General features: G+C 33.6%; 1 protein-coding gene across 1 annotated transcript in view; it reads right to left on the bottom strand.

Moving 5' to 3' along the window:
• LOC129222076 (26S proteasome non-ATPase regulatory subunit 9-like) overlaps positions 1–13321 on the bottom strand; it is a 39013-nt gene that overhangs the window by 9149 nt on the left and 16543 nt on the right. The window contains exons 3-4 of the mRNA XM_054856507.1: positions 1339–1511; positions 392–493 (exon numbers count right to left, since the gene is read on the bottom strand). Coding sequence (XP_054712482.1) covers positions 392–493; positions 1339–1511 — 275 coding nt within the window. The remainder of the gene's footprint in view (positions 1–391; positions 494–1338; positions 1512–13321) is intronic.

The following is a 13321-nucleotide window of genomic DNA, read 5'->3' as shown; positions in this document are numbered from 1 at the left end:
ATATGGCGTTTTGTAAGAAAATCCCTTCCCTCCATTTAGATAATCTATCGTAACAAAAATCAATAGAATACACATGAAACCAAATTTGATAGACCATATAAAAGTTTAAAAAAACGTATTTGGTAAAAACTCCTCTGAAACAAAAGTCTGGTTACGGCCCTGATTCAACCTGAGCAACAAGAATGCAGGACAAGCCTCCTTGAAAACTTGGGTACTTTCAGAAAAAAAAAGAGTACCCAAAGTTTTCAACATTGAAACCTAATTGGTCAGGTTGTTTGTTTAAATTTTAACTAGCATTGTTTAAATAAAATATTATTTAAATTCATTTTGAGGTGCAAAATTTTTGTGTCCTGCAGAAAACATTTATGCAACCTGCTAAATAAATACATACTTTTAGATTTTCATTTACAAGTTTGGCAACTTCAGAGAGGTTCTCAAAATTTCTGAATTTAAGAGTTCCAAACTTGACAAGGAGATCACCAACTTGAAGATCCTATTAAAAAAAAAAAAAAAAACAAAGGATAAACTAAGGACTTTCAGGTTGAGAAATTAATATAAAAAGAACAGGCTAAAATAGTAAAAAACCTAATACAGTAGAATCCCAATTTAATGTGTTTTTCCAGACTGACAAGAAAAAATTAATAGGCAGGAAAATGTTATACAGCAGTCAACAAATACAATAAAATAACTTGAATGGAAGTAGTTTCTCACAGTGGAAAACGTTTTGCAACATATCTGTTACATAAAATTAATTTTATACAGTTTGACAAAAGAGAATACTTAAAAAGTAGCTAGGCTTTAAAATTTTGATTAATTTAGCTTGCCTTAGTATATACATTGTTTGTCAAAGGTGTTTTTTGTAAGAATACAAAATAACATCCATTATATCAGGCCAACTAATAAATGTCTGACTCGGACTCCTAGATTTTGAAATGTCCGACTCCAACTCTGGCTTTTTTATTTATTTATTATTTATTTTTTTCCAAATCCTTCCCCCCTTATGGAAAGGGAGGAAAACCCTTAAACAGATACTGAAATATTAATTCCCTTCTTTTAAATTTTTGCATTGTATTTTAGTGCTAACTTAAGATTCACACAAGTTAGAAATTCAATTTGTAAATCAAATTATAAAATAGTTGCAATTTTAAAAGTGAAGTGTGAATGTGGGATTACATATGTTTGTGTTTTATTAACATAAATACTTAATCTAACACCAAAGCAGTAATTGAAAGAAAAAATCTACTGTTTGAAAAATGTCATTACCTACTTGATTTTTTTTTTTAAATATATCAACAACAAAAATTAGAATGGAAAATTTTCTCAAAAAGTTTCACTTACCGCTTTTTCAGCAGGTGAATTTGGATCAACTAAATCTACTTTTGCAAAGGGTTTCAATTGCACTTGATTTTGGTTCGTACAAGATTCACTATTGACAATTTTATTTTCTGCATGAAGTGCATATAAACCTTCCTCTATTTCTTTTGTTAAAGCTTTGTAATCATTTTCTTTACCTAAAAAATTAAACAAAACATATGTGTCAAGAAACTGAAAGTTTCAAATAAATAGCTAATTAGATGCCAGCTCAAAAGATTTTCAAACAAAATTTAAAAATGCTTTCACTTTAGATCACTTCAGACCTTGCTTTCTTTTACATTGTCACAAAAAAAAACGTTTCTTACATCAGTCCCCCACTTAGGAATTTTTTAAGGGCGGTCCACCTTGCCTGACTTTTCCTGGAGATAAACATGCCCTCATAGTCCTCTTCTGGATATGAATGACCCCCAGGGCTGCGCCATCCCTATGTGCAAGGCCGTGCGGCACACGACGGCGCCAGAGTCAAAAAGGCGCCGAGCTCTACCAATCAAAAATGCTCCAAATTGAGGAAAAAAATTTCCAACCAAAAAAATAAATAAAATTGAACTTTTCACTATGTCTATAAAAGTAGCGGTAAAATTATACTGGTCATTAAAACAAGCAATCCTCCTTGTTGCCTGTTAAAAGGAAAAATTATTGCCTTGTCGTGTTCAAATATGCTATTCAAGAGCGCAATCTTTTTTTACAGAGAACATGATGCTAATTAATGCATACATTAGCATTTTTCTTCATGTGTGGAGCCATGAATGTTATTTCGGTATGTCTATAATTTCACAAGATTGAGCTTACGAAGCAGCGGAAGAAATTTGCTATTCTCCATTTTCGTTCTTGGGATTATAATGGGATCGTTTTCAAAATTTTTAAAGAATATTTTTTTCTGAAAGAGCATACTTAAAAACATAGGATCTGACAATTTTTCAAATAATTTGACTAAGTTTAATATTTAAAAAAAAATTACTTTAATCGGTGAGTTTTCATTGTTTACGCTTCTGTCGATGACATCACAAATAATGAAATGCCATTCAGCGTTGCCATTCACAGTCCACAATATAAAATTTGCATCTTTACTCTTGTGTACTGGCAATGATATGGTTGATAGCAATCGTAGAGCTCAATATTTAATTCGCTTCTTGATTATCATACCGTGGAAACATGGTAGAAAGATGCGCCTAAATGCATCATTTGTGATGTTATAAAGGCCACGCCTTGTTTGAAAAATCGAAAATTTGAAAAAATTAATTAAAAAATAACTGTTGGGAAAATGAAAGTATTTTCTGGATCTACGTTTTTTTTTTTTTTTTTTTGCTTATTATATAAATTTCAGTGACTAAAAATTAGGGCTCGACCGATGGCATTTTTTGGCCGATGGGCCGATGCCGATTGTTCAAAGATGGCCGATGGCCGATGGCCGATTGTTTTCCTCCAAATGGCCGATGCCGTTGGCCGATGGCATAAAAAGAAAAAAATCAAACAGAAATAAATTAATAAGATTATCAGGGATTTAAAGGATCGTTTATTCATTTCACTTTACTTTCTACGAATAAGGAATGGTATAATCGCAAAAAAAAAAAAAAAAAAAAAAACAGATTTCGACCTAAATTTCTATTTTACGATCACCCAATTTAAATTTCATAAAGTGTTTCCGGCACATTTGTACATGCATATGTACTTAAGAACATATAGATGACCGAAATATCCTTTTTGAACGCCTCCTCAGTTAATTATCGCAAATTCTCTTGTGATCTCTACATGCGCGTAAACTTGCGTCACTCAAAAACGTTATGTAATAGTAAATTGAAAAAACATACGTACGTAGTATGATCTAAAAGTTCGAGGACAAGTTGTATAAAACCTTACCCTGAATAGTTCACATTACCGAAGCACATCTATCTACAAAATAGTACCTTGGACGACTATGCACTTCTGCCAACGTTCGTTTAGCTTTTAGAAGTACTCCTGGAAGACATTTTTCGCAACCTCCTGTAAGGCCTTTTGCGCTGCTGCTTTAACTTCATCGTGGGGAAGAAGGCGAGTTTCATGTTGAGGCTTAGCTCCGAGTGACTTTTACCTGTTCCCAGCCAAAAAAAAAAAAAAAAAACTGTATGGACGTCGCTTTCTTCCGTCAATAGAAGATAAAGCTGCATCATAAAATGTAGCGAAAAATGGCTTCCAGGAGTGATTCCAAAAGTTTTATGAACACTGGCAGAAGTACATAGTCCCTCAAGGTGACATTTTAAAGGTGGACGTGCTTCGGTAATGGGAACTATTTTGAGTAAGGTTCTATACAGCTTGTTTCCGAACTTTTGGATCGTACTACGTACAATCTGTATAGTGTGTAGTTATGCTTCTCCTTTTTTGACTGCTGTATGAGGAAAGAGAAAGAACAACAGCCAAAAAAAAAGAAAAGAAAGAAAAAAAAGAAGAAAAACGAAGAGACTGTTTAATAACCAATATATATTTTTTTAATTGAACATATAACTAAGATTTCAGTAATATTGTAATAATGTATGGATTTAGGTAAACTAAAAATAGTTTAAAAACATTAAGTTATGTTATTTAGTCATTAAAAAAAAAGAAAAAAGAAATAATAAAAATAAATAAAAATAATAATAAGAACAAAACTATGGAACCGTCAACAAATTACGCAATTAAAGTGGAAAGATTGCACGTAGACATTTTTTAGTCTTCAAATTAAACAAAAAAGGTATCAGATAAATTACAATATTAAATCATAATAGGAATATTTTTGTACTTATTTAAAATTTATGAATAGAAAAGTTTGCATTTTTCATAAAAGCTATAATATTGAAATACATTTTGCTGAAAAAAGGAATAGCCATAAAAAGAGCGAGGTTCTTAAAACGCAGCTACAATAAAAAAAACTCAATATTTACACCAAGTTAATAACCGAAATAAATATACTACTTGATGTTTGCTAACATGAACATGAACATATGACTGTTTCTGGAACGCCTGGAGCTTAGAGCTCCTAAATTCCCTGTATAATAAGTCTAGTATTGAACAATTTGATTGTTTAATCTTTTATGAAGCTTTACAAACAAATTTAAATTAAATTTTTAAATTTAGCAATAATTTTCTGAAATTAAAAAAAAAATGCATAATAGAAAATTTTTGAAATTTTTCTATAAAAAACGAAAATAACTTATTCATTGATTTTATATAAATACATAAAAATCGTTACTTACAACAGAAAAAAAAATCGATCGCTATTAATGATGCAAAAAATAAGGCGCATTACGAAATATAGGTGAAACAAGTATGAGAAATACGCAAAATGACATTTCTTGACCAAAATAAATAATCGCAATAAATATTTAAGAAATGCTTGAAACGACGAGGGAGGGTTTGGGGGGGGGGGGGTCACCCTCTGATTTTGGAGTAACTCACACTTCGGCCCCAACTTCGGCCTCATTTTTTTAGTACAGAACCGCTCACCAACGCCTCGGAAGAGTTTCTGAATCTACTTCAGCACTTCTGAAGAAAAAATTCAAAAGTCCCTTTGATTTTCGAATTATGTCACCATTCAAAACGTCTTTAATCAATTTCTTACATTAATGCTTTAAATTCTTTCTAAACAATAGATAAAGTTTGAAAAAAAAATCTAATTTTATGAATGGTGTTAATTTAAAGAACTCAGAAGTACAACTAGAGTTTAATTTCAGAAATTGAGGTAGTGGGAGGAGGGGCACGCAAGTGCTCTCGGAAATTCAAAAAATAGTCGTAAAAAATCGAGTTCAAAATAATCATAAAAATGGAGCAGTAAAAATCTTTTTAAACTTGCACCCGAGTTTGTTTTGACGTGCAGTGGCGGATTTAAAATATAGCAAATGTTTCAATTGCACGAGAGGTCCCATAACTGTAGGGACACCGTAGGAGTTACAAAAATGCTTATGATAAATGTTTTACAACTTCTGTAATAGAGAAATGGGGCCCCAAAATGTATTTCGACGGGCCCCAAACTTGTAACTCCGCCGAAGCGATACAGAAAAGACTGCATTACTGTGATTCATATTACAAATATTGAAAAATTAAAAATTACCGTCGGTTCAACGGAATCTAACAAAATGACACAAAAACCAAATCGCCATCTCATATTTGTTTCCATGGTTTCCAATGCAGCAATGTATCACCAAATGATCGTCAGTCTGAGACACTATATTAGTTTTACATTGAAATAAGTAATTAGTAGCTACAAAAAATGAGTAAACCGGCTTTTCGGAACACCCGATTGAAAACAAAAAGGGAAGTGCACAACTGGAACGTACGCACACCCCACATGTGAAAACTTAACCTTCTACAGCTTACCATCTTTGAGTTATGACTTATGAGAGATACAGTCGAACCCCGCTTAATGGAATATCGTATAATAGAATACCCCGCTTAATGTAATAAACTTACAATGTACTACACCGTTGAGATGTGTTATTTTTATCCCGGATAATGGAATATACCGCTTATTAGAATAATTTTCCCTGGCAAATTGCCTATTCTATTAAGTGGACTCGACTGTATATACGTACATCCAACTTCAAGAAACAACGCAATAATTAACTTGTTTGGTACCTGAATGTAGTATTAAAAACTCTTTCAGGGGTAACTAAAATAGAAATTAATACTGAAATTTAAGTAAACAATTTTAAACTCCCAAAAACTCCCTAAAATCAAAAACTCCCTTTACTTTGTATTAAAAAGTGAAATAGCAAAGGTCCTTTAAAAAAAAAAAAACATCGGCCTATTCCATCGGCTTTTTGATGTATTTTAAGGCCGATGGGCCGATGTTTCCTGCAAGTTAGCATCGGCCGCCGATGCCAATGCCGATGGCTAAATTGTTGAACCATCGGCGCCGATGCATCGGTCGAGTCCTACTAAAAATAGTACTTTTGTCCGAAGGAAAACAACCCCATTCATGCATATGTCTTCTTGTGATTTAAAACTGTTGTTCGTGGTAATTCCACTGCATCAGGTTATCATACATTAAAAAATACGTTGAGCACATTTGCATACTATTTACTTGTGCGTAATATATATATATTGTAGACAATAATGTAGATAAACTTTTCAGTTCCAAAAAGTAATGACTTGACCATAATTACTCAATTCTTCCACCCCCTTTTTCTTCAACTATTTGTGTATCAAATTAAAGAAAGAGCTTTGGACAATGTGTTTGTTTCAGATATTAAATTCAATGCCTTTTTAAAGATTTCGTATTTTAGAATTATTCGTCTCACCCGCAAGTTTCACTTTCGGATTTTAAGGTGGAATATCCTGTACAATATTGTCCTTCATTATAAGAATGTAATCAGTACCCTCTTTTGTTCTGTGGCGCAACCTGAATGGGGTAGAGGTCCACAGGGCACCCTTCTGGTTCCACCGCCCCGTGCCCCTCCAAAATGCTTAGTTGAATGTTTTGAATGTTTTTCAAAAAATTTTACAGCTGAAGGGGGAAAAAACTTGTCTTTGGGAAACAAAGTGATTTCAATAAGGAAAAAATAATGGTGTTAGGTAAAGCTTTATTTTCTCTTAAAACTGAATACTTTTAAAAAGAAATCTTTGAGTAACAAATTCTCAATATTTTCAGCTAATTGGTCAGCTACTCCCCCTTCATCCTATTTCTTTTCTCTTTTCCTTATTATTTTTCGTTTTTTCGAGTTCACCTGAAAATAGAAAGTTTTCAAAATGCCACTCCTTCGAATCCCCCCCCCCCCCGTCAAAAGCATTACGGAGCATCTCAAATTTTGTTTACAGATCTTCAATTACGCTAAATTTTGGGAAAGCTCACAAAAATCACTGAAAATTGCGTTTTTAGAGCTTCAATTTTGAAAGGTTTCAGAAAATATTCGGGCAAGGGCTTCCAGACCTCTTTCCTTTAATATAATCAAAAATTAGGTTTTTCAAACATGACTTACGAAAACTTCAAGTTAGAATAGCCTCTGAATCACTTCTCCTAATATCATAGAATACTGCTTAGGTTTTTAGGACTTAAATTTTGAAAAATTTTCCAGGAGGAGCTCCAGAATTCTCCTGTAAAAATCTTCAAAGTTGTCTACAATTGAGTTTTTGGAAGTTCAATTTCAAAAAATTGGAGCGTAGAAAAGAAATTGAGTTCTATTTATAAAAAACCAACGCATAGAATCCCAGAGTTCCATCGCTTATTCTAACGCCAATAAATATGGCCTATAATCATATTTTAAGCTTCAACTTCTATAAATTTCCGTGGAGCCCCTTGTACTTTTTCCCCATAACACCACCATAGATGGTTTAAAATTGTGTTTTTCAAACTACAAGTTTCAAAATTTTCCCAGGGAGAACCCCGGACCCCCCTTATTAAAAGACATTTTTTTTTTCAATTTGTGCCTCCCTAAAACTATTTTCTAGCTGCGCCACTGCTCCCGTTGTCATGTTTTGACAGGCATAAAAGTTTTCTTTATTGTTATCACCTAGAGATTAGATAAATATTCAAAGTGGCTTTAACTTACAAGGAGAGGTAACGGTCTCAGAAATTCAGATCGGGATGAGATTTGGTAGATTAGTAGTATCCTTTAAGGGTACTCTCAGGATAAAGTAATAAAGCGCACTAGCCATAAAATTCCGAGAAAACAGCCTTTAAAGATTTAAGCGCAACTTATAAACTAGTAGAGATGGCTCGTAAATAAGCGCCCGGTGGTCATGTGGGCAGCGCTCTGGGGTTCCATGCGGCCGATCCGAGTTCAAATCCACTGCAAGTTTCTTTTTTGTTCATTTATAAAGTGACTATTACCACTTTTTGCAGTTTGAATTGAAGGTAATGCTTAATTTTAAAAATATGATGTATTTTTAATGTGTGATAGTACATTAAATTTCTATTTACTATTCTCACAAACAAGTGATTACACATTTTTAGATATTATAAACTTTGACGAAGTAAATGATTTTTGCAATAAATGCATAATCAGTTTCTTTGTGGATGAGTAAAAAGAATGTTGTTTTATTGCACATAAGCAGGTAGTCAAATTTTAAAAACCCTAACCGCACTTATCGAGCAATGGTTTTGCTCCTTGATTCTGTTATTTGTAAATTTGTCGTCTGCTGTATTTTACATTGAATATTCAACTCTTTATTTTCCATCTATTATCGTCTGTAATGTTCATGTTTGTTTTCATCATTAAATTTATTTATCGTCTGTGCTGTATATTCGACTGGAAAATTCTATACCGTGAAAAAGGATTTGAGTTTTTTAAATATTGTGAATCGAAATGGTCGGTTATTGAAGTAACCCTGAAACGAATAAAATCTGTTAACAAAATGGATAAAAATTCATTGCACAGTGAAATGTTGAAGCAGAGATTAAAAGATGCTGTCGTTTATTACGAGAGCTTGCTTACTGAAAATCATTTGATTGCATCAGAATCATATCAAGTTCAATTTCTCGCATCCATTTTTATATGTGCAATAAAACAACATTCTTTTTACTCATCCACAAAGAAACTGATTATGCATTTATTGCAAAAATCATTTACTTCGTCAAAGTTTATAATATCTAAAAATGTGTAATCACTTGTTTGTGAGAATAGTAAATAGAAATTTAATGTACTATCACACATTAAAAATACATCATATTTTTAAAATTAAATATTACCTTCAATTCAAACTGCAAAAAGCGGTAATAGTCACTTTATAAATGAACAAAAAAAAACTTGCAGTGGATTTGAACTCGGATCGGCCGCATGGAACCCCAGAGCGCTGCCCACGTGACCACCGGGCGCTTGTTTACGAACAATCTCTACTGGTTTATAAGTTGCGAGTAAATCTTTAAAGGCTGTTTTCTCGGAATTTTATGGCTAGTGCGCTTTATTACTTTACCCTGAGAGTACCCTTAAAGGATACTACTAAACTACCAAATCTCATCCCGATCTGAATTTCCGAGACCGTAACTTCTCCTTGTTAGATATTGAAATTTTCTTCTTCCAAAAAATGCATTATATTAGCCTATCAGAGGAGCTGCTGAGCGTGGAATAATTTTGAGATATGAAGTAAAAACGTACACCATATTGCGAAATTAAATATTCACACATTATATTTTATATAAACTAAATGCCAACATATTTTTTTTTTTTCATTTTATATTTGTCAGCAAAACCTCACTCCAGATGGTAACTATATTTTCATTGAACGCCAGAGCATAAAGGTGCTTAAAAGACATTTGCACGACTGCGCCGATCAGGCTTGGCGCGGCCCTGATGACCATTTTTGGAGAAAAAAATCTGCTGGCATCACCTTTTTAAAAAACAGAAGTCATTTTTTTTTAAAGGCAATTTCTACTTTTTTTTTTTTAAATCAGAAGGACAGAGATGCCATACAGATTACAAGACAATAACATGACCCTTAGTTTGACAGAAAGAAGAAGCAATCATGTGCTCCCAGCAAAGTCATCAATTGATGCCTCACCCAGTACGAGGTAAAGAAGCTCTAAATGTTTGCTTCAGGCCAAAAAAAAAAGAGGGAGAGGGAGCAGCAGTGTCAGCTAATACTCCAAAAACTGAGACTGCTCCACATTTATCTGCTAATAGGAAAATTCCAGAGTAAATCATTTTTATTTTCTCAAGGGATGTTGATATTCGATACAGAAAACCAAAAAGATCATAGTGGGTGACAATACTATCAGCTTGGGTGAGAAGGTCACGCAAAATATTTGAAAGCACTCGTTTAAAAAATAATAATAATGCTTTATTTTTGGTCTTATTTTGTACAAAGTCCTCAGATATGGAGCTTGAGGCCAGTGAGCTTAGTATCTAAGAGAAATATTAACAAAGGAATAAGTAAACCCAGGATATCTGCAACATTTCAAGTTCTCAAATCTATAATTTTTCACAAAAATTGTCTTAATTAGTGCTTTGTGAAAATAAATACAAATACAAAAGCGACGACCAGCAACAGGCTCTGGGCCCAGCTAGACTGGTCCTAGTCAATTTACAATCCCCAGTGAAGATCAATGGCCCTCTTAAAACTATCTACTCCCTTGCTCATTACCACCTCTTCCAGTAAGCTGTTCCAAGGTTCCACTACCCTGCTAAAATAATGATTTTTCCTAACATCCATGTTAGCCTGAGATTTAAATAGCTTAAAACAATGACCCCTTGTCCTGTTTTCAGTGCTAAACTTCAGCCCCATAACATCTTTCATTTTAATAAATTCAAACAACTGAATCATGTCCCCTCGGTCTCTTCTTTACTCAAGACTGTACATTTTTAGCCTTCTAAGCCTGGAGTCATAGTCTAAATAAGAAAGTCCATTTATTAGCCTTGTAGTCCGCCTTTGAACCCTTTCCAATACATTAATGTATTTCTTAAGATAAGGAGACCAAAACTGAACAGCATACTCCAAATGAGGTCTTACCAAACTTCTATATAAGGGCAGAAGAACTTCTTTAGATTTGTTTGAAATAGATCTATTGATAAACCCAAGCATCTTATTGGCTTTGTTACTAGCTATGCTATACTGTTGGCTGAACTTTAAATCCTGACTTATTAAGACGCCCAGGTCAGTAATTTTTTCTGCCTGACTAATGACTGAACCTTGCAAATAATAACTTGTACACTTATTCCCATGCCCTAAATGTAGCACTTGACATTTCCCAACATTAACAGCCATATCCCATTTATCAGCCCACTCTGTAATATGATCATCACGATATAAACTATCGATATAAAGCTATCATCACAATATAAACTAGGGAAGGAGGGGGCCCTATCAAAGATCGTTTGTAATTGAAGTCCCAAAAAATTTCATTTAAGTTGCTTTTAAGCAAGTTAACTGATAAGGGTTGGATAAGCTAGTTTCCGTTGACTTTTTCGCCAAATAAAAGACTTAAAATGCAATTTTTTGCTACATATCAAGGCATTTGTGAAAGGGCACGGGAAAGGGGGTTCTCCCCCTAGTTTCGATATTAAAGCCATAAAAACGAAAATTTAGGCTCTCTTTGGTCTAGTGAACAATAAGTATACTCTGAGAACAGCAGCATATAGAGATCGTCCAAGTGTCTGTAGTTGCAATCAAGAAATGATGTGAAAGATGGAGAAAAATTTTGGAAATAAAAGTTTTGTTTTGAGGGTAGGGACATAATTTATCTCCCAATTAAGGTCTATGCTTCTTTTTCAGTATAACACATGTGTCCCCCCATGCCCCCCCCCCCCCCTCTAGATCCACTCCTGTGTTCAATTACAGTGTTGTGGACTTGAAATAATGGTAAATACAAAATTATTAATGTCCAAATGGCAGAGAAAATTAATTAGAAATTAGAATTTCCTTGCTTTTAGTACTTTTTTGTTTGCAAAAATGTAAAAACATTTCTTCTCCAGCCATTAAGGAACAATTAATTAAAAATGTCAAACTTTAATAACTCTAATCTGTACTGAAATCAGTTTCTATGGGGAAAATATCCAGCTAAACCATGGGGGAAATATCTGAGCCCCCCCCCCTTAAAAGTTTGCATATGGGCGCCCATGCTCTCAAATGCTTCAATTTTAAGCAAAATTAGTAAAATTTTGGTATTAATGTATGTTTCAGAATGCAAAATCCATTACCAATAGTCTGTTTCCATCACTTTTGAGAATTTTTAGCTGAAAATCAGGACTTTCCATGATTTTTTCCGACTTTCTCAGTATGCGGATACCTTGTACAATGATAGTTGCATAGACTGCTTTACTATTTTCCTAATTGTTCTCAAGTCTTTTTTTTTTTTGGCAGAGCAGTATCATATAGCTCTTTTGGTGTGAAGAGCTATCCTTTTGATGCTCTTTAAGTGCCCTTCAAACCTGAAGTTGCCCTTTTTTGGATACAAGCTCTAACCAACAGGCTTTCAAAAGAGACTAATATAGTCAGAGTAAACCTAACCCTTATTTAAAAGGAAAGCAGATGAGCATAATTATATTTTTAATCAGTTGGAAAGTAGACAGTAAAAATACAGATCGATAAATTACTAACTGGAGTAAGTCTACCTAAACTTTAAAAATTTAAATTAATCTAATATTAATTCAGTCTCTTGCTCTCTTGGTACTTACTGTATCTTCAGTTCCTTACTCAACTTTAAAAAATTTTAGTCAGTACCAGGCTTGGAGTAAATTACGAAAGAATCTAATGGACATGGGCGGATTTATGGGGGGGGGCAGAGGGGGGCAATGCCCCCCCCCCCAGTTTTGGGAGGACTTTATGTAGTAACAACACATCTTCCAAAAAAAATTTTTAAAAAAATCATTATTTTTTCATTTTTGAATAGTTCAAAAGAGCATGGGTGGATTTATAGGGAGGGGGGCAAAGGGGGCAATGCCCTCCAGTTTTGGGAGGAGTTTATATAGTAACAACTTATCTTCCAAAATATAACAAAACAAATCATGATTTTTTCTTTTTTGAATAGTTCAATTAAAATGAAGAGGATAGCGAATGTCCTTTTCTGAAGGGAGAAAAGAAAAAGAAAAAAACCAAACGTTAAATACAAATAGTACAGCTGTCACTGGGGTACTGAAAATTGGTCTAAATTCACTATTTCGGATTGAAAACCATTTGGGCAAAATATAGGATAAACGAGCTATGCATTCAGCTGTAACACTTATAATAATTGACGTTTGGGACCCTCCCTCCCCCTTCCCCAATTTGCGCTAACAGAACGATCTACTCATTACGATTTGTTTTCTCTCTTTTCAGAATGTTTATTTTCAATTTGCGTGATTTCAAAAACTAGATGTTTTGGGTTGTTACAGACGAAAGATTTTGAAGAACCTTCTGGATTCACACGTTCAAATGAAATTGGCCGATTTGAAATGTATGCTATTGCAAAAGAAGTACATAGCTAAAAGGTTTTTGTACAGCAAAATACTATCAAATGTAACAGTTAACACCGTAGCACAACTCTTGTAAGATCGCATTATTACCTGATGAAATGTTTTTATAACTG

This window comes from Uloborus diversus, chromosome 5 (genome assembly GCF_026930045.1).
Source record: "Uloborus diversus isolate 005 chromosome 5, Udiv.v.3.1, whole genome shotgun sequence".
In the NCBI taxonomy this organism is placed as follows: Eukaryota; Metazoa; Arthropoda; class Arachnida; order Araneae; family Uloboridae; genus Uloborus; species Uloborus diversus.
Note: the sequence above shows the minus strand (reverse complement) of the source record. Positions and strands in the feature narration are given on the sequence as shown.